This window comes from Terrapene carolina, unplaced genomic scaffold, assembly GCF_002925995.2.
Source record: "Terrapene carolina triunguis isolate 2854851 unplaced genomic scaffold, T_m_triunguis-2.0 Scaffold89, whole genome shotgun sequence".
NCBI classification, from domain to species: domain Eukaryota; kingdom Metazoa; phylum Chordata; order Testudines; family Emydidae; genus Terrapene; species Terrapene triunguis.
In genome coordinates, this window is record NW_020664440.1 from 15,251,862 (window position 1) to 15,271,266 (window position 19,405).

General features: G+C 38.8%; 1 protein-coding gene across 2 annotated transcripts in view; it reads left to right on the forward strand.

The window, feature by feature from the left end:
- Positions 1-19,405, forward strand: part of GRM7 (glutamate metabotropic receptor 7) — a 556,942-nt gene that overhangs the window by 375,133 nt on the left and 162,404 nt on the right. For both annotated transcript variants that reach the window (XM_026650481.1, XM_026650480.1), the window contains exon 7: positions 209-348. In XM_026650481.1, the coding sequence (XP_026506266.1) occupies positions 209-348 (140 nt within the window). The remainder of the gene's footprint in view (positions 1-208; positions 349-19,405) is intronic.

Here is a 19,405-nt window from a genome sequence, read left to right on the forward strand (position 1 = left end):
ACTTTTCACCTAGTGGGTATGAGTCATGATAATTAATCACAGAAAGAGGGACAGGATTATGGCACTATGTCCTAAAGCGTCCGTTTAAACTGCTGTGATGATGGATGGCCTCTGCCTGAGCTGTGATGCCAGTCTAAAGCTTTTAGCCATGACAAAATAAATAAAGCAAGCATTGTAAAGCTTTGGCTGTTTTTGCTTCCTTCCTCAGGCAGTGCTGGCACTCCAGTGATGTTTAATAAAAATGGTGATGCACCGGGGCGCTATGACATCTTTCAGTATCACACAACAAACACCACCACTCCAGGCTACCACCTGGTTGGCCAGTGGACCGATGACCTGCAGCTCAACGTGAGTCCAATTTACTCTTCACTTGCTCACTTTTATCAGCATATAGTTATTAGGTTGACTTTTGTCACCAAGAAGGAACTAGCGCAGGGGACAGTACTTAATGATTTGTACAATATCTTCCTTTGTTCGATATGCAGTTTGTTCTCCCCTAGTGCCCTATCGGTACTGATTTATACTGAGTTCTGATGACCATGCCATTTTTTATTGTTGTTTGTTTTTTTGCTCATCAGAGCTCTCTAGTCGCTAACTGGGACAGTGGCTTTTTCTCTGTAATGCATAGCTGCTTGAAACCTCTGGGATTTCATCTTTAGAATTGCAAATTGCTCCAAGTGTCTCCAGCTTGGTGCAGAAGAAATGGATTTGGGGGGGGGGGGGTTTTTTTTTTTTTTTTGAGTGGTTCTCCTTTCCCAGGGGTTATTTTTATGCACTTAGCAGTGAGGCAGCCCTTACATGTGTGGCAGTCCTTTCATAATGAAGTCTAGCTGAAAGGTAAGGCAATCAAATGTCTCCCAGTTATTCTTGACGTTGCCCATGTGAAAGAATGAATATGACTATTTCCTTCTGCAAAGGCAGACTTTGTTCATCTCCACAGATGTGGAGTCTGAGTCTTTACTTTTTTAATACATTTTTCATTACAAACTAAAGTCCAGCACGAAAACACACAAACAAAAAGAATACCTGCCCCTTGGTCTGTAGAATAGGGCTAGCATGTGCCTACCTCAGAGGGGACTTGTGAGGGTGAAATCCCGGTGTTGATTGTAAGGCGCTCAGATCCCATGGCATTTACACTCCTAGACAGGTGGAAATATTATAATTTGGAAATGTCATAGACTCATAGACTCATAGACTTTAAGGTCAGAAGGGACCAATATGGTCATCTAGTCTGACCTCCCGCATGATGCAGGCCATAAATGTTGACCCCCCCCCACTTTCCCTTAACTCTGCTGTTGAAGTCTCCAGATCGTGATCTAAAGACTTCAAGTTGCGGAGAATCTTCCAGCTTGCGACCCCTGCCCTATGCTGCGGAGGAAGGCGAAAAACCTCCAGGGCTACTGCCAATCTACCCTGGAGGAAAATTCCTTCCCGACCCCAAATATGGCGATCAGCAGAACCCCGAGCATACAGGCAAGATTCTCTAGCCAGACCCTCATTTTACCAGCGATGGCCATTATTGCCTAATTGATTAAAGACACGTTATCCCATCAAACCATTCCCTCCATAAACTTATCTAGCCTAATCTTGAAGCCAGACAGGTCTTTCGCCCTCACCGTTTCCCTCGGAAGGCTGTTCCAAAATTTCACCCCTCTGACGGTTAGAAACCTTCGTCTAATTTCAAGCCTAAATTTCCCCACGGCCAGTTTATATCCATTCGTTCTCGTGTCCACATTAGTACTGAGCTGAAATAATTCCTCTCCCTCCCTGGTATTTATCCCCTTGATATATTTAAAGAGAGCAATCATATCCCCCCTCAGCCTTCTTTTGGTTAGGCTAAACAAACCAAGCTCCTCGAGTCTTCTTTCATAGGACAGGTTTTCCATTCCTCGGATCATCCTAGTGGCCCTTCTCTGTACCCGCTCCAGTTTGAGTTCATCCTTTTTAAACATAGGAGACCAGAACTGCACACAGTACTCCAAGTGAGGTCTCACCAGCGCCTTGTATAACGGAAGCAGCACCTCCCTGTCCCTACTAGAAATACCTCCCCTTATGCATCCCAAGATCGCATTAGCTTTTTTCACAGCCACGTCGCATTGCCTACTCATAGTCATCCTGCGATCAACCAGGACTCCGAGGTCCTTCTCCTCCTCCGTCACTTCTAACCTATGCGTCCCTAGCTTATGTAACTTAATCTAGTACATTTTCTCCTCACTTTAATTAATGTAGTCCATGTCTTAACCAAGTAACACCAGTAATTAATGTGGGGAACCAAGGGTCACTCTTTGCACAATATTGGGCTTCCTCTTAAATTTCATACTCATTAAGGGATGTGACGTGTTTTGTCAGCATTATTCAAGCTGCTGTGTTTAATTTAAAGCACACTGTCTTATTAACTTGCAATTTACAATTATTTTCTGCCAAAATATCAATATTTTATTGTCTAAATACTACTTAATATAAACTACTCATCCTGACCTAATATAATTGAAATCAGAAATTAATGGCGCCTTTGTCGTTCTGCAGCAATTGGGTTCAGAGTTTCCATACAAAGCACTTTCCCCCCTGCTCTGGGCTTTGCTAGATTGTGTTATATCAGTGGGTGAGGTTACTACAGCAACTTCCATTCTATCTGCCTATGTGTTCCACAGGCCGAATACCTCCAGGAATTGCCATTGGTTTGCTAGTCCCCTGTGGAACATTTCAAGAACAAGGTAACTTTTGCAGCTTCAAAAGTAGCTAGGAATTCTCTAGCCAAGGGGACCAGACTACTGGCTGCTATTAAATAGGTCCCAAGAGAAACTGCCAAATCCTGTAGTTTGCCTTGTAGGTTTATTTCTCTGGATGACTCCCTGGATGTATCGGTTTCTTTATTTATATCAGTCTTGCAAACTTCTTCCCACCAATGTGCAAAAGGGGAAAATGTAAGAAGGATGGTCCAGTGAAAGGTGGCTAGCCTTGAACTCGGGAGACCCAGATTCAATTCCCTACTCTGCCACAGACTTCCTGTGTGACCTTGGCAAGCCTTGTAGTCTCTATGTGCCCCAGTTTCCCATCTGTAAAATTGGGAAAATGGTACTTCTCTACTTCACATGGCTGTTGTATGGTACATGAGGCACTCAGACATTACAGTGATGGGGGCCATGTGATAGCGAAGGTTGTTGTTTTTTGTTTTTGTATTTTTGCTATAGATAAATAACATATTTGGGGTTTTTTCCTCTCTCATTTTCACCACCTCCCCCGATAAAGGATGAGAAAATAGATTTTGCTATTAAATGTTCATGGCAGTTTTGCAAGGCTGATTTAGTATATTCAGTTTATATTGAAGAGGACAAAATGCAATTTACTTTCACATTCATATTTGGTTGGGTTTTTTTTTGAAGGTGGGTAGTTTTATTCTTGATCCTTTTGATAACTCTAGGGTATGTTTTTATGGCCAGTTAGTAAATCTTTTCTCCTTACAATGTGGAGCACTTTCATTTTTCTGAAGCACACCTGCACGGGCTATCTGTTAGATAAACAGAAAAAGGCTTAAGGCATAACATTCAGGAGGCCTCTGGGTGCTCTGTATATGTTTTTCTTTTTGTCATAATCTACTTACAGAGCCAGTTTTATGAAGTGTCTGAGAGTCTGGGCATTTTTCTCAGGCCTGGTTGCTTCTATGTATCTTTATATTACCTTTGATTTCACACTTCTGGCAGGAATGTTTGCAAAAGCAGGGCTGAAGTGGTGCTAGAATGCTGTTCTGGGACTTTTCTGGGGGGAGGTTGTAATGGCGTTTTGGTGCTATCATTTGCCGGAAGTGTTTTCCGGCACTTCTTTATTTAGGATGGAAGTACATTGCAGCACCTCTTTTTTTAGGATTGGAGCACTGAGCTAAAGACATATACTTTTTGTTCTGTGCATTCACAGGGCCAGATTCTGAGCTCTCTTACAGTCAGGGTAAATATGGCATACCTTCTCTGATTTCTCTTGAGTTACCCTGGATTTACATCACTGTCCCTGACATCAGAATCTGACCAAAAAGCAAGTGAGAAAATATCTTGTAACATTTTTGCTGCAACAAACCCTGGACATAAATTATGAATTTTCCACGGGGGAGAGAGGGTAGTATAATCACCAAATCTCCTTATGGTGTGATTGTTTTCTAACACCTAAAACGGCTCTTCCTGGGACATAAATCATGATTTAGTGAACACTCTGGATGCATTTCATAGTGAGGATAAAATGAGCTGATGTCCAATTTTAAATGGTTTGACCAATATTCTACTGAAAAATGTTGGATGTTGCATACACCCTGTAGTCAAGCAGAGTTCCAATTACAAGAATATCAGTCTACCTCCCACTAAGAGGTCCTGCAAGTACATCCTGCCTCCCACTGTTTCTTGAAGATTTTTAACATCATTTCCACCCCCCTCATGACCTCCCTCGCACATATTTGATATACAATATTTATACTTTCTCTCCTCTTTGCAGCTTGAAATGCCTAATCCTCGATTTTAGACTCAGAAATCAGGCCAGCTCCATACCCATTCAAATACAATATCTTGACCTACAGTACATGCCAAATTGCTCAGATTAAAGCTAATGTAATTAGACAATAAAAGTGTTAAACATGGTAATGTTATCATATGAAAGCAGGTCTATATTTCAGTTTGCTGATGTTGAGGGGACACTTGTGCTAATATGAAATAATGTAGAGAGAATGGCATCATTGCAAGGAAGAGAAATGCCTTGAATGTATTTAGCATTAAATGAATCATCATTCAGCTACAGTAAAATAGGATAGTTGGATTGTCAATGCATATGGTGCAGTATATCAAATGTCACAGGTGTATGTTACCAGTGGCTGTGATTTTTATAAAATTTGAATTCAAGGATGTTTCTTGATAGAAAGCTGCATGGATTGAGAAATTATTCCTATTGGCTATTTGCTGTCCCGAAAGGAAAGAGGAGAGGATGGGGAATAGCAAGAAAGTGTGCAAAGCCACAGCTACTCTTGGAATAGTGTCTTCCAGATGTTAATTATATTATTACAAATTAACTTTTCTTTTTCAGTAAGAGATGCTCACACATTTTTCACACCATAAATATATCATATTTGATATATGATATGTCATAGGACATATCAGCATCCGAAAAGCAGGTTATCATCAGGTTATTCATTAAGCCTCAGGCACTGTAACTTCAGGTTCACTATCGTACTTTTCTATTTAACTATTGATCGTGTAATTATCTGTTGTTGGGCCTGTTGTTTTGCCATGGCATGGCATGTTTTAGGAACCCTCCAAAGAGATCATGTCAACTGGGAAAAAAAGTGTCATGGGCATTGGGTTTTTATTATTATTATTTTGCATTTAAACAAAATAATGTTTATTACTTGCAATAAATGTCCTATCTAGTACTTGTGCTTTGATACCACTGGAAAATAGAGAGATGATTTTGTGGATAAAGAACAAAGCTAGTTGTCAAGAGATATGTGTTCTATTTCCAGATATGTGTTCTTTCTCAAGCTTCTTGTGTCAATGTAAGCAAGTTATTTAACTTCTTGGTGCCTTTGTTTTCTGTATTTATAAAATAGGTACAAGAACAATACTAACCTACTTGAGAGGGGCATTGTGCATATTTGCTAATTGATCTTTGTAAAGAAGGTTGAGCTTCATAGGAAGAAAGCATGATAGAAGTGCAGATAATTGTGGCTGATACCAAGCTGGGAGGTGTTGCAAGTGCTTTGGAGGATAGGATTAAAATTCAAAATGATCTGGACAAAGTGGAGAAATGGTCTGTAGTAAATAGGATGAAATTCAGTAAGGACCAAATGCAAAGTACTTCGCTTAGGAAGGAACAATCGGTTTCACACATGCTAAATGGGAAATGACTGCTTAGGAAAGTGTACTGAAGAAAGGAAGCTGGGGGTCATAGTGAATCACAAGATAAATGAGAGTCAACAATGTAACACAGTCTCACAAAAAAACAAAAAAAAACCACATAATTTTTGGATGTATAAGCAGATGTCCTAAGCAAGACATGAGAAGAAATTCTTTTGTAATAAGAAGTAATTCTTCTGCTCCACTCCGCACTGATTAGGCCTCAACTGGAGTATTATGTCCATTTCTGAGTGCCACATCTTGGGAAAGATGTGGACAAATTGAAGAAATTCCAAAGAAGAGCAACACAAATTATTAAAGGTCTAGAAAACATGACTTATGAGGGAAGATTGAAAATATTGAGTTTGTTTTGTCTGGAAAAGAGAAGACTAAGTGGGGGACATAACAGTTTTCAAGTACATAAAATGTTGTTACAAGAATAAGGAAGAAAAATTGTTCTCGTTAACCTCTGAGGATAGGACAAGAAGCAATGGGCTTAAATTGCAGCAAGGACAGTTTAAGTTGGACATTAGGAAAAACTTCTTACCTGTCAGGGTAGTTAAGCACTGGAATAATTTCCTATGGAGGTTATGGAATCACCGTCATTGAAGATTTTTAAGAGCAGATTAGACAAACACCTATCAGGGATGGTCTAGTTAATACTTTAGTCCTGCCATGAGTGCCGGGGACTGGACTAGATGACCTCTCAAGGTCCCTTCCAGTCCAACAACTCTATGATTGACTGAACATTGTTGGTCAAACACAGCTGACCTTTGTAACCACCACTTAACTTTCCAGATATTTTAAAGTGTTTGGCGGAGGTAGAAACTCATCTCTCCGGGAAAAACTGGAAGTTTTCACTGGGAATTTGGTGCTGTGGGCCACTATCACTTCAGCATTGTTGCTGAGAACCTGTTGTCTCTTAAGGTATGTCTACACTGCAGTAAAACAGCCACAGCTGGTCTGTGTCAACTGACTCAGGCTCAGGCTGCAGTACTATGAAATTGCAATGTAGACATCGAGGCTCATGCTTGTGTCTGGGCTCTAGGAAGCCTCCCCCCCTCACAGCGTATCCCTTGCAGTCCGGGATTTAACTGTGCGGGTCTAAAGTTTCAGATTCACTGAACCCCATCCAAGTATCCCCAAATCTCAAAATTCTTATCTATTTTTAAAAAAAAAAAACAATAAGGAAGAAAAAAAGTACTGAAAAATCTTGAACTCCCATACCATCAGATGTGGTGATTGGGGGAGGAGCTTAGCTAATAGATAGAATGTTATAAATGTTATAAATGCACCAAATTTTAATCCAGAAACTAGAGCAGTGGTGGAACAGTGAACCACGGTCACTGGGAGGAGCTGTGGAGGGCTGTGCCTGCGTATGGTCTTCGTCAGCAAAATGTCTCGTGGCCCGCAATCAGATTGCCCTGATGGGTTGCATGGGGCCCGTGGCTGCATGTTGCCCACCACTGAACTAGAGAGTTAATGATTTCTGAGATATATGCACGTAGGTTAAATTAGAGTTCTGGTGTGAAATGTTGGCTCCGTTTGAAGTCAATGGCAAACTCCCATTGATTTCAGTGGAGCCAGGATTTCACGCCCAAGTGTGTGCCTGTTTCCTATTGGCTAGAAGTTCGTAGAGTCACTGAAAGGAGAAGCTTATTTATAGTTTTCTGCACCTTAGGATTCTGACTTACTCTAGTTGTACGTATGTCACTAGATAACAGGTAGAAGCAGATTTGAACAGAAAAGAGCTGTCTGAAAGGAGATTTGACTGCTGCATTTGAACAGTAAGTTCCTTGGGCTTTTCTTTAAGCATTTTGAACATGTAGATCCTGAGCTAGGGAGGAGGTGTCTGGTTGAGATGTTCAGAATGAGGCTTTGCTAAAGAAATCCATGTGGTTTTATTTTGTGGCTTAGTACCCAGTAAAAGATGGGGTTTTAATCTCATTGCAGTACATAACATTCCTTCTATAACTTGCAGTGTCACAGTATGCATGACATTTTGTTATAATCAAATTCATGCTTGTACTGGTGAGTAGCAAAACCGTTACAGAAAACTTGCACATACGTCACTGAAGAATAATATATTCCTATAGCAGCTAACATTTTTTCAGTCTGTTTATCTAATTAATGCTTTACTTCTAGCCTGGTAGCATCTTTACAGGTTGCTACATTTTGTTTTAATTGCCTCAGCATCTCCAACATGTCAAATGTACTCTTCCAGTCAATATTATAGCTCAGAAAGGTGCTACTGGGCATGAGGGTATTGATCAGACTTTGCATCATATTCTCTGGAAGCCTGAAGATGCTATATGCTGGCTCGATAAAGATGGATGGTGGAAAATATGCTATTCTGCCCATAATTGCTGCTTTGTAGAGTTCCTAAATTTGTCCACACTGAAACAACTTTCATTTCTAATGTACTAATAGTGGTTAAATGTTACTCTCCAAATAAACGGATGATCTCCCTCCAGTTAATTTGTTTTCAGAAAGATAATTTCTATAGTAAAGGGCCACAAATCTACTATGTACAGCAATAAAAAGTATAAATAAATCTGTTCTATTCTAGATAAATACCCTCTAATTGTAAATTGTTTAGTAACACTTAGATGGGCATAGCCTGAAATATGATTGCCACTAAATAGATCAGTTTACATTCAGGAGTTAGCCGGGTGCTTAGAATTCCTTTCTTTTTCAGAATCTCCTCCAGCAATCAGTGATGAATTACTACAATCTTCCTACCAAAGTGCTTGGAAGATTAATAGTATTTATAATTATCAATATAGTTGTACAAACATGTACGTTCTATAGATGTAGCACCCCAATAAATCCCTGTTTGCATTGCTTGTGGCCAATTAAATCACTTTATGTTTATTAGTAGAATCTTCACTATGGGCTTGGGCAGCATTTTAAAGGAATGGGAAGATGAAGAGAAATCAGGTTTTCATTAAACAATATGCATGTACTATAGTGTCTCACTGGTCTTAACACACACAAGCATAGCTTATGGCTTAATGGTCAACCTTTTTCACCCGCACAGAAACGTGGAAAGCAAAGGATAGTGAAGAGACTGAATCTCATCTGTGCGGATGCTAAATTAAACCAGAAATGTCATTTCTAAGGGAATGATTGACAAAGGGAACGATGTAACTTTCATACTGTGATTCTGTTGCCCCCAAGTAGAAATTTATAAAATCTTTGCACTCATCTGTGCAGTTTATGCAAATCCTGTGTACTTCAACACCTCTTGAATCTCTTTGTGCTCAGACTAATCTGTTTAAGTGTTGTAAACATCTCTGTTACTGAATTTGGAAATAAAATGTTATGAATATTAGGGCAATGAATAGAGCAATAAAAAGTCTAAGCTTCTGGCAGGAGCCTGAATGTTCCTGGCACTTTTGAAGAAATATTCAGAATAACAATTAGATCTGAGCAAATAATTTTACTCATTTAACTTTGATGCTTGGAGACATTCCACAAGCAGATGGTAATTTCCTATATATAGATATATATTCAAGTTCAGTTGATCTTTCTGTCTGTCTGTCTCTGAAATGGAGAATATTTAGTGCAGCCAGAATCTCCAGAAAATTTAGTGGCCATACACTAGCAACTCATCACTGAGCATGTGCAAACTGAGCTTTTTTGAAGTCATGTAATTTAGTCAAATTTGGGGTGAATTTTCATGGGAACAGGAAAAGACACATCTGGAGGGAGACCACCTGCCAGATTAAAATATATAAATATCTGTACATCAAAGCAGGGAGGCACAGGAGCCACTCAACTAGATGGTTGTAGACATTTCTTAATTGTATAGTTTTCCTTAACTTCGTTCTCAGAAATGATGAACCATTTTAGCTGAAACTTAAAATAAAATAAAATACACACACCAGCATGGAAAATTTCAGTCCGAACAAGTATAATTTGGAAAAGATATAAGGAAAAGAAAAATGGTATCTTATAATAGGTTAGAGCTAGACAATGTTAATTATAGGCCCACCCTATAATATATGTGTGTGATGTGTGTGTGCACACTTATCTGTGCCTGCGCGCACACATATATTCTGCACAAAGACACACACACACACAATTGAGACTATTTTAGATCCTGATATTACTTTATAGCATCTAACAGACTTTAAAATCATAGTTTCAAGATTTCAACAAAATGGGTAAAAAAATTGGTATCATTTTCCTTCTTCATTTCAGTTACTGTCACTTAAATTGGGCCATGTAGTGCCATTTCCCACTTTTGTTACAGGTGGTAATGAGTAGCTGATGGTACAAAGGTACTACATTTGTTTACAAGATTTCAGTTTTAAGATTGTAACTAAAATGAAAGATTTTCTTGATGGTATGCATAATTCATGTGTTAAAAATTCGTATTAAATCAATTCAGCAAATTAGGTCTGAGTGTTGTTTAAAATTAAGATTTTATATATTAGGCCTGACTAGGATCTTTTCTTTTTTCTAGCATCGTTATAGCATTGAAGGCCTTCCATTGACACTTCTCATTAAAAATTACTACAGTTTAAAATCCTTCATAAAGTCCATAGACGCCCTCATATTTATTTAAATGTGGATTACTGGATAATGACATCTTTGGAGATGTAATTGTGTCCAGAGATATCTAGCTTTAGGAAAGATGGAAAAAATATGGAATTAGAAATGGCCATATACACTTCAGTTATACTTTCTGAATTATTTCTTAGCAATATATGGTACAGCAAAAACACTTTACTGATTAGGTCGCTATCTTCTGTTGCGCACACACACACACACACACACACACACACACACACAAAATTGTGGGAAGGTATAAAGTCCTGGTTCATGGAAATGGCTAATATTTTAATTCCTCTTTTGATTAATTCATGTCTTTCATTTAAACTATCTATCTATCTATCTATCTATCTATCTATCTAATGAGTTCTATATCTTTTATTGTTTAAATAGTCCTCATCTCCAATCCTGGAAACATCTCAAGGAAAGACGCCACTATTTGTTCATTGTGTACCTATACGTACATATATACACCAAACAAACACAAAGCCCTAAAGTAATGGTCCAAAATGATATCTTTGTTTAGAGACACTCAGTGTTTGAAGCTATAAGAGTAGAATATTGGTGTCCTTGAGTATATATTTTCTTGAAGGGCTAGAAGTGGGAGTGCTAGTGTACCAAAAGAGAGGCTGGTTTTGTGTTATTTCTTGGTCATTTGGAAGCATAAAATTTGTAAGCCTCAAGAGAAAAAAAAAAGTCTATTCTCTTGAAATTGCCAATCTGACTTTTCTGACCCAACAAATTCTAATAAGCTTCCAGAGTTTGGGTACTGCTTCAACCTTTTCAGACTCACCTTTCACTAGTGTTTGTACTCAGTAGTGTAAATTCCACAGCAGTTAAAACCAACAGTCATGTAGGTTGATTGGTGATTCAGTTTGAGTTGAGTTCCTCGGCTTTTGTTAATTGTATAATTAGGTCTGCATTACACTTTTGGCACTTTTTTTTTCCAGTTTGCATTGTGGAGGATTTTTTTCTGCATTTTTGTTGTATTTTAAGAAAAGAAAATATGAAGCTGTAATTTGGTGTGGTTTATAAGCTTTTGGGGCCAGATCATTGTTCTTACGAATCATTGGTCTCTCCAAGGTAATGGTGTTCTGCGTCCACCTAAAATCTGAAATTCTGGTCAAAGCTGTATGGCTGGCTATATGGGAATTAGTCCATGGAATATCTGTGCGTAAATACAAAGTCTTAATAATTTTTTCTTATTATCTGTATTTCTAAATTAACGTATTTCATCATGTCCTGTCCCTTCCTTGGCAAAAACCTCATTCAAAACTGATTAGTTCTGGGTCTCTAGCACAGCCCTTTATCCTTCTAAACTTCCTTCCAGGACACTTGCCTGTGAATATTGGGTGATCCTGGTTGCTTTTCTTAACTCTGTTTAGAAGGCTCTGGAGTTGTCTTCAAAATCCCACTGACTGACTGTCTCCAACTTCTGGGTTTGGGAAAAAAAACATTAAACTTTTATTTGACCAAAGTAAACATAACATAAACATAACAGTAGTTTTCAGTAACCTTCTACTTTTTACTCCCAGAGGGAAAGCCTAATTTGATAAGACCCCAGCACTTCTTCCCTTCCTGATCATCTGTTTGGCTCCCTGGCCCCACTGTGATCCTGCTCCATCTCTATTGTCCTTGCTTTTCCTGTTCAGCATGATGGAGTTTTACCAACTCTCTCTCTCTCTCTCTCTCTCTAACTGAAGTCTGAGTCTCTCCTGCATCTTTGCATTGTCCAGGGTTGCTCTTTCATTTGAACTTCCCTATTTGTAGGGTCTTTTTCCCACCATTTATTTATTGGTATTTTTTCAGAATTCTGCTTTCTCCATTGTGCTTTCAGCCAAATTGTATATCATCCAGGTAAAAAATGAAATTGTACAAAATGTGTTTAGTGTGCCACTAAAATACATTATCACCATCACACAAGTACTTTGGCTTCCAAGATATTATGGCCATGGATGCCACACAAATGCTCTATCTATCTAATCTATCTATATATCTAATCTGATATTTTGTTCTCTCATTAGATTCTGTTATCCTTCATTGTTCATATCAACCATGACCGCCATGAATACCCTTAATTGGTCTTAACTTGCAGTCTTAATCTCCCTGAGCCAACTGGATGGGAATTTTTCAAACCATTGGGCTGCTGAATGTCCATATGCTTATTCCTTAGTCTTCAATCATAGTTTAAAATGTACACTAGTAGGTAGGATAGAAATCACATAAGTCCCACTCACATGCTGTGATTATGGATCTGATTTCAGTTTTCATGGAATAAAACTGATGTTGGGTGTACCACAATAGACATTTTGCCTAATTAGGTTTACATACCACCATAGTAAACTAAAAGAAGGTCAATAGCTGAGCTCCTACCCACATTTCCCAACTTTCACGTGGTAAATAAGCACCCTGACTTTCACAATAAGCCAAAAATCAAGCTAATCCCATTTCAAAACAAGGCCAAAATAAACCAATCCCTAAGGACGCCAACACTCTATGTGACTGTGGTGGACCTGCTGTGCACGCCTGATTCTCTTCCCCCCTTGCCCCTGCTTGCCAGGAGCTGATCAAAAGTAAGAAGCAACAAGCCAAAAACTAGTCAACAAAAAACTCACAAGCCAAAAACATGCCCAATGTCTGGCTTTTTTCCACAGGTTTGGCATGTCTGCTCCTACCCCAATAAATACAAAACCTGAAAATACAATATTATCCATGCAAGTGGCCATGTCCTATATTCCACAGAGAAGAATTGAGCAAAGCATTGCAAAACAATAATGTGTGCATTATAATCAAATTTATGGCTGGGATATTCAAAGAAGCTATTAGGGTTTAGTTTCCTACTTCCTCGAGGCTGCTTTCAAAATTTCACCCAATGTGCATCGTAATCCAGAGAATGCTTCAAGCCTCCTCAGCATTTCCTTGGACACCCACGTGCAAACACTTTGCATATAATGCCAAATTTAAACCAAAAAAATAAACCCTTGAGATCCATGAGATATGGACTCTGATAACATATACACACAATACAAAATTGTAGCTTTTCTCTCTGTCACATTAATAGACAGTATAAAAATCATACTACAGATAAAGTACTGTAGAACAAAAGGATGTGCTGCAGCAACATCTTAGATGAGAAGCAGGAGAAATGTTATTAGGGTATCTTATTTATTTAGTTGGTACTTCGTTATTTGTAGAACCATTTTATTTTTTAAGTGACAGTCCTGGACAAGCCTTTGACATAGTTAAATGGATATAAAAGAAATGTTTGACATAACAGGACGATATAAAAATAGATAGCTGCTCCTCCCCCTCACCGCAAAACCTGAGAATAGGAAAATAACCATTCAGAGATTAAACCAAACCATTGCAGTAACTTGCCTTGCCCACCAAAACCAACCCTTAGTGTGTCCCTGCCTTCCCCCAAAGCCTCAGTAAAGAGATGAATCTGAAGGTCAGCTGATTTGGGCTATTTCAAACCTAGCCTCAGGGAGTAAATTCCCAAGGTTGAAGACTACTAATGGGAAATACTTGTTTCAGCAGCCCTCACTCTTTTATATTAAGGGGGCTCCAGCAGAAGTGTCTGTGTTGATGGCATCTGTGGCAAAGTGACCTGGAGAGATGGTATGTCTTTCAGAAAGGCATGTTCCAAGCCATTTTAAGGCTTTGTCGATCAAAAGCAGCACCTACAACACCACCTAGAAACTAGTAAGCAGCCATACAGATTCCAAATTTATGGCCAGATACAGCCATTAATAAACAGAGAGCCAGATTCTGCACCAGCTCCAGTTTGAGGGATGATTTAAGCTGCAGTTCCCTTGCGGAGAACATTGCAATAGTCTAAGCTTGAGGTGCAGGAGTCAAGGATAATGGTGGTCAGGTTCACAGCTGTAAGAAATTGTCACAATTTCCAGGCACAGCTACACTAGAGAGTTCACAGCGGCACAGCTGCAAGCTCTCTAATGTAGCTGCTCTAAGCCGACAGGAGAGAGCTCTCACATCAGCTTAACTACTCAGGCCCCTGCAAGCGGCAGTAGCTATGTCAGCGGGAGAAGCTCTCCTGCCAACATAGCATTGTCCACACTGGCACTTATGTCGGTGTAACTTATGTCACCCAGGGGGGTGATTTATTCACATCTCTGAGCGACATAAGCGATGCTTATATAAGCTGTAGTGTAGACATAGCTTCTGGGCCAAATCAAGATGGGGAATAAAAGAAGCCTTCTTTGCCACTGTTCCTATAGGATAATTCCATAGCACCCGTGGATCCATTGGTGCCTGCAGAATTGTAAAGTCCCACAACAAATGTTGGGTGTTTTCAAATTAAAAGGAAAGAGATCATCCTTACCGTATCTCCTGCTTGCTTCCTCAAGCCTTCCAACATCTAGACCTCTTCAGTGCTTCATCTAAACACTGGGTAGGGTATTTGAAAGGACTGACTGGGTTGGATGACAGAAACAGACCCTTGGAGAGTAGCTGTTGTCTCCTCACTATCTATTAAAAGGGCCTCCGATGCATGTTGAAGAGAAGGAAACAAATTAAGATGCACGTGAGAGAGCCTTTGCCCAAAATTACTCTGAGATTTCAAAGAGAAGGGCAAAGCCACTGAAGATTAGTCAAATCTACTCCTGCCAGAATTCATAGGTGAGCCAGTAACACATCCCAGTCAGCAGTATTGTAGGGAGTGGGTGGGTTTAACAATATCAGAGGGCCAATTATTTGCATCTGGGTAGAATATAAAACACTACCAAATTTGTAATGGCAGGGTAATTATTTGCATCTGGGTAGAATATAAAACACTACCAAATTTGAATGGCAGGGATTTGCACTCATTTTGTACAGGGGTAAAGGGCTATGCAAAGTATAAGCAAGTGGAGAATTAGGCCCCTCATGTTCCTTCTGGTATAGTTAGTTTCATCCATTGTCAGGAGATTGATTACCAGTGTTACTGGAGTGGTCTCTGTACCATGCTTGGCTGATAGTGACCATCTGGTAGAATTAACCCCAGTGTAGTCAACCACTCACAGAATTCTTTGCCATTAGGTCACACCCTGTCTCCTGTTTCTTTCCATTGTAAGAGATGGAGCTTTGCATACCATCCATGAGACAAGGAGTCTTTCAAACTATAAAACAAAAACAAACAACTTAACAATGTCAGATGATGAATATAGAAACGATTGGTGTATTTAAACATTCTCTGTGTGTTGAACAAATAGTAACACCGTCATTACTGCTGTTTTTTATATCTATATGTGTTTTGAAGGACTACTTTTTTGATATAGTGAAATAACTCCAACAGAGAGCGAGGCATTAAGGCTACAAAATATAAAACTGAAAAGACTTCTGCTAAAAATATAACAGTAGCTTTTTGTGCAAAGGCTCGGCCAAGCCAGTAAGAAATTCTCATTTAAAAATTAAGACTTTTCTAAAATGAGTGTGTTTTAAATGTATCGTTAATGCAGCCATAATAAATAAGCGTTCCATAGAACATCATATAAAGACAGAGCATATCAATCCAAGGTGTACTGTTGAGGCAGCTACTGTTTCCTGCCATGTTTCTCAGGGTCATCTGGGCAGAGCCAACGCATTGGAAATAGATTTGTGCGGGATTGTATAGAAAATATCTTAGTAGTCTTTTATTCTAAATGCATTAAACATATTGTCATATTAAATCCCTGACAAGAAGTAAAATTACAGAAGTTTATTAAAATACCCAGTCAAACTTCCCTTGAGGTCTAGGGTGTGTTTTCATGGACCCTAATGGGAGATGGATAGAACCGAAATAGGCTGTTTGTATATATATTTCTTACTATATGTTCCATTCTATGCATCTGATGAAGTGGGCTGTAGCCCACGAAAGCTTATGCTCAGATAAATTTCTTAGTCTCTAAGGTGCCATAAGTACTCCTGTTCTTTTTGCTGTTACCAAGGGTGTTGTGAGTTGTTGTTTTTCTTTTTTTTTCCCGAGCTTTGTGTTATAGGACTCCACCAGTTTTAACTGACGTCTCTTTACATCTTCTCCTGTCTTGGCCCATAACTTCTGTCTTTTTATTGTTGCTGCTTTGTTCCAGTGACTAGTTCTGTAAGTCTGCTCAACTTTACTTGCATTCAGTGTTAATGCCAAATGCAATAGAAGTGAAACAGACGTTCACTACCAGTAGCTGGCATTAGCAGATGGAGCACTGAGTTAGCAATTAAAAAGGGCACTTCAGTGGAGTCTGAAGTATGTTTTCCTTTCCTGTCTGAAATACTGGAGGCCTTCTGGAGTTTTTACACTGCTATTCTCAGAATGCATTTGGAGTCTATAAGTCTTGCAGTGTTAATGATTCCATATGATTCTTGGAATGTGGGTTTTTAATATTTGCTTCTCAGTATGTTGCTCTGATATCTAAAATGTAAATATACCTTAAAGTGAACTTCTTTTGGTGCTAACCGATGACTTACAAGAGTTATGCTTTTGTAGTGATGCCATTGGCTGAATAGTTAGGAGCCTATTCTGTTTGAGAATTATAAAGCTGACAAACTGAAGACAGTAATCCTTGCATTACACTTTATAAAGCTAATACTGACATTCCATCTTATACACTATTGGCTTTAAGATTTTTGGCACTTGTGTGAACACACTTGCTCATAGTAGCAGGTCCTCAGCTGGTGTGAACTGTTATAGCCCCATTGATTTCAGTGGAGCTATAAAATGTAACACTAGCTGTGGATCTGCCTCACAAGGTCTAGGGTTTCTGCTTCTTGTGCAAGGAATATCAAATACACTATCACATAATGACCCTGCATTAAAGTGGTCAAAAAGTTAATGTTTCTAAGAGGGGGCTCTCTGTACATTGAAAAAACAGCAATAATAGTAATAATATATATATCTTTCCTACGCGTGCACACACACACACACACTATATGTGTGTGTGTGTGTATATATATATATATAGAGAGAGAGAGAGAATGTATTCATTGTGTGTATTACAACAATACAGTCAAATGTGGCTTATGCATAGGCCTTGGGAGGCCCGAGAAATCTTCATGCACAGTCACACTTGTGAAAGAGCATAACCACAGTAGAAAAGGGGTTTACAAGAATATTATTTCGTAATACATTGACTGTGAGCATGTAAAGTGACTGCTGGATAATTTGAAATTTTTATACTTCTTTTCCTTATATCCATTTGCAAAATAATTCATGCAGGCCTGATCCAGCACCTACTGATGTACATTCTTAAGTGAGACCAAAAGATATTTTTTCCCTTCCTTTCCCTAGGTATTTATAGTTGTTCTCTGCTACCTGCAAACCTTGAAAAACAGCATTTTTTAAAATGAAAGACTACAGGGTATGTTTAGCTTGCTGGCTAGAGGCTTAGCTGTAGAGGGATGGGAGTGCATTGGTTAAATCTTGCACATCACACTGAAAACTGACTCAAGAAGAAGTTCAGAATTAAGGATAAGAAATCTCATTCTTCACTGTTATTAACCTATTTTACTTGGGTGGTAATGTATATCATATAAGCTGCACTACCTTAGGCATAACAGAGTGAATTGAAGTATATCAGCTTTTGACATCTGAGCATCGGTATAATTTTCCTGCAGCTCTAAAAATGTCACAAGAAAAAATTTTTTGTATGAATATAAATGCTAAGGGAAATCAGTCTAGGAGAATATCAAAGAAATATTTTCATATGTTTCAGTGATATTAAAAAAATAAAAGTTTCAGGAGCTCGCACCCCAGCTATAATGCAACAAAAGCATATATATACAATATATAGTATAGCACAATACTTATGTGACTTCAGAACTTTGCCTCATCTCCTATATTATTCTTTTAAATATCCATCAACCTGTAAGCAGGCAGAATGAGTAAAAGTAATGTAAATAATAGGAGGTCAAACAACAAATAACCCATATTTTTAAAACAGTTAATATTTTTCCACCTACACACCACTTCTTGGGTTCCTCTTAACAAGTCTAATGTATTATTTTGTTAGGAAATGTATTCTGGTGGGAAATACCTGCTGGAATTTTAGCAGATAATTCACAGATTAGGCTACTTGCTTAAAATAAGGAGGGGGGGAGAGAGAATTTATTATTACCTGGAAATGGAAATACGTATGAGAAATGCAGCTGTTTTTCTACTCGCCTATGCATCTATCTGCCATTAGCAGACTGGGTTATTAAGCTACTTACCCAACAACAACCCATGATATATATTAGGAAGCTTATAAATACCTGTCCTGTAACAAACAGGAGACTTCCTTCTCTGGGGATGTCAGCTGACCTGCTTAGATGACCATTGGAAAAACAAGGTGGGAAAGGCAAAATTTTTATTGGACCAAATTCTGTTTTTCATCTGCAGAAGTTGGCCCAATAAAAGATATTAACTCACCACCTGGTGTCTCTAATATCTTGGGACCAACACGGCTACAATAACACTGTGTATGACCACTCAAATCACTTACAATAGGTGAAAATTAAGCTAGCAAAAAGTATTTCTTTTGCTAAGTTGCCAGTTTTATTTAGCCTTATGTGCATTCGGTAATTACATGCTTCAAAACTTGTTTTATGTGGATAGGAATTGCTATGCATGTGAATTCACAAAAAGTTCAGCAGATAAGTCATTGCTGCCTGATGTCTCCAGTCTTTCTAAGGATGCCCACCAGAATTCCATGCATCCTGCACAAATATGTGCCATTCTCCAAAAGATGCTGAATTGTCATGAGACTAGGCATAGGGTGGATAAACTCGGTAAAATCCTGGCCCAAATGAAGTCAAATGTAATTTTGCCATTAACTTCAATCGAGTCAGGATTTTCACCCATTACATTTCTCATCATCTATTTTCAGTTCAGCAGACCCAACCCTAACTTTGGTTGCAAAGGTGCTGGTCATATTGAAGTTAATGGGAATTGTGTTCTTGTAGCAGATGGCAAAACTGGTCTCATTGGGTCAAATTCTGGCCTGCATTAAGGCTGTTTTTTACTACTG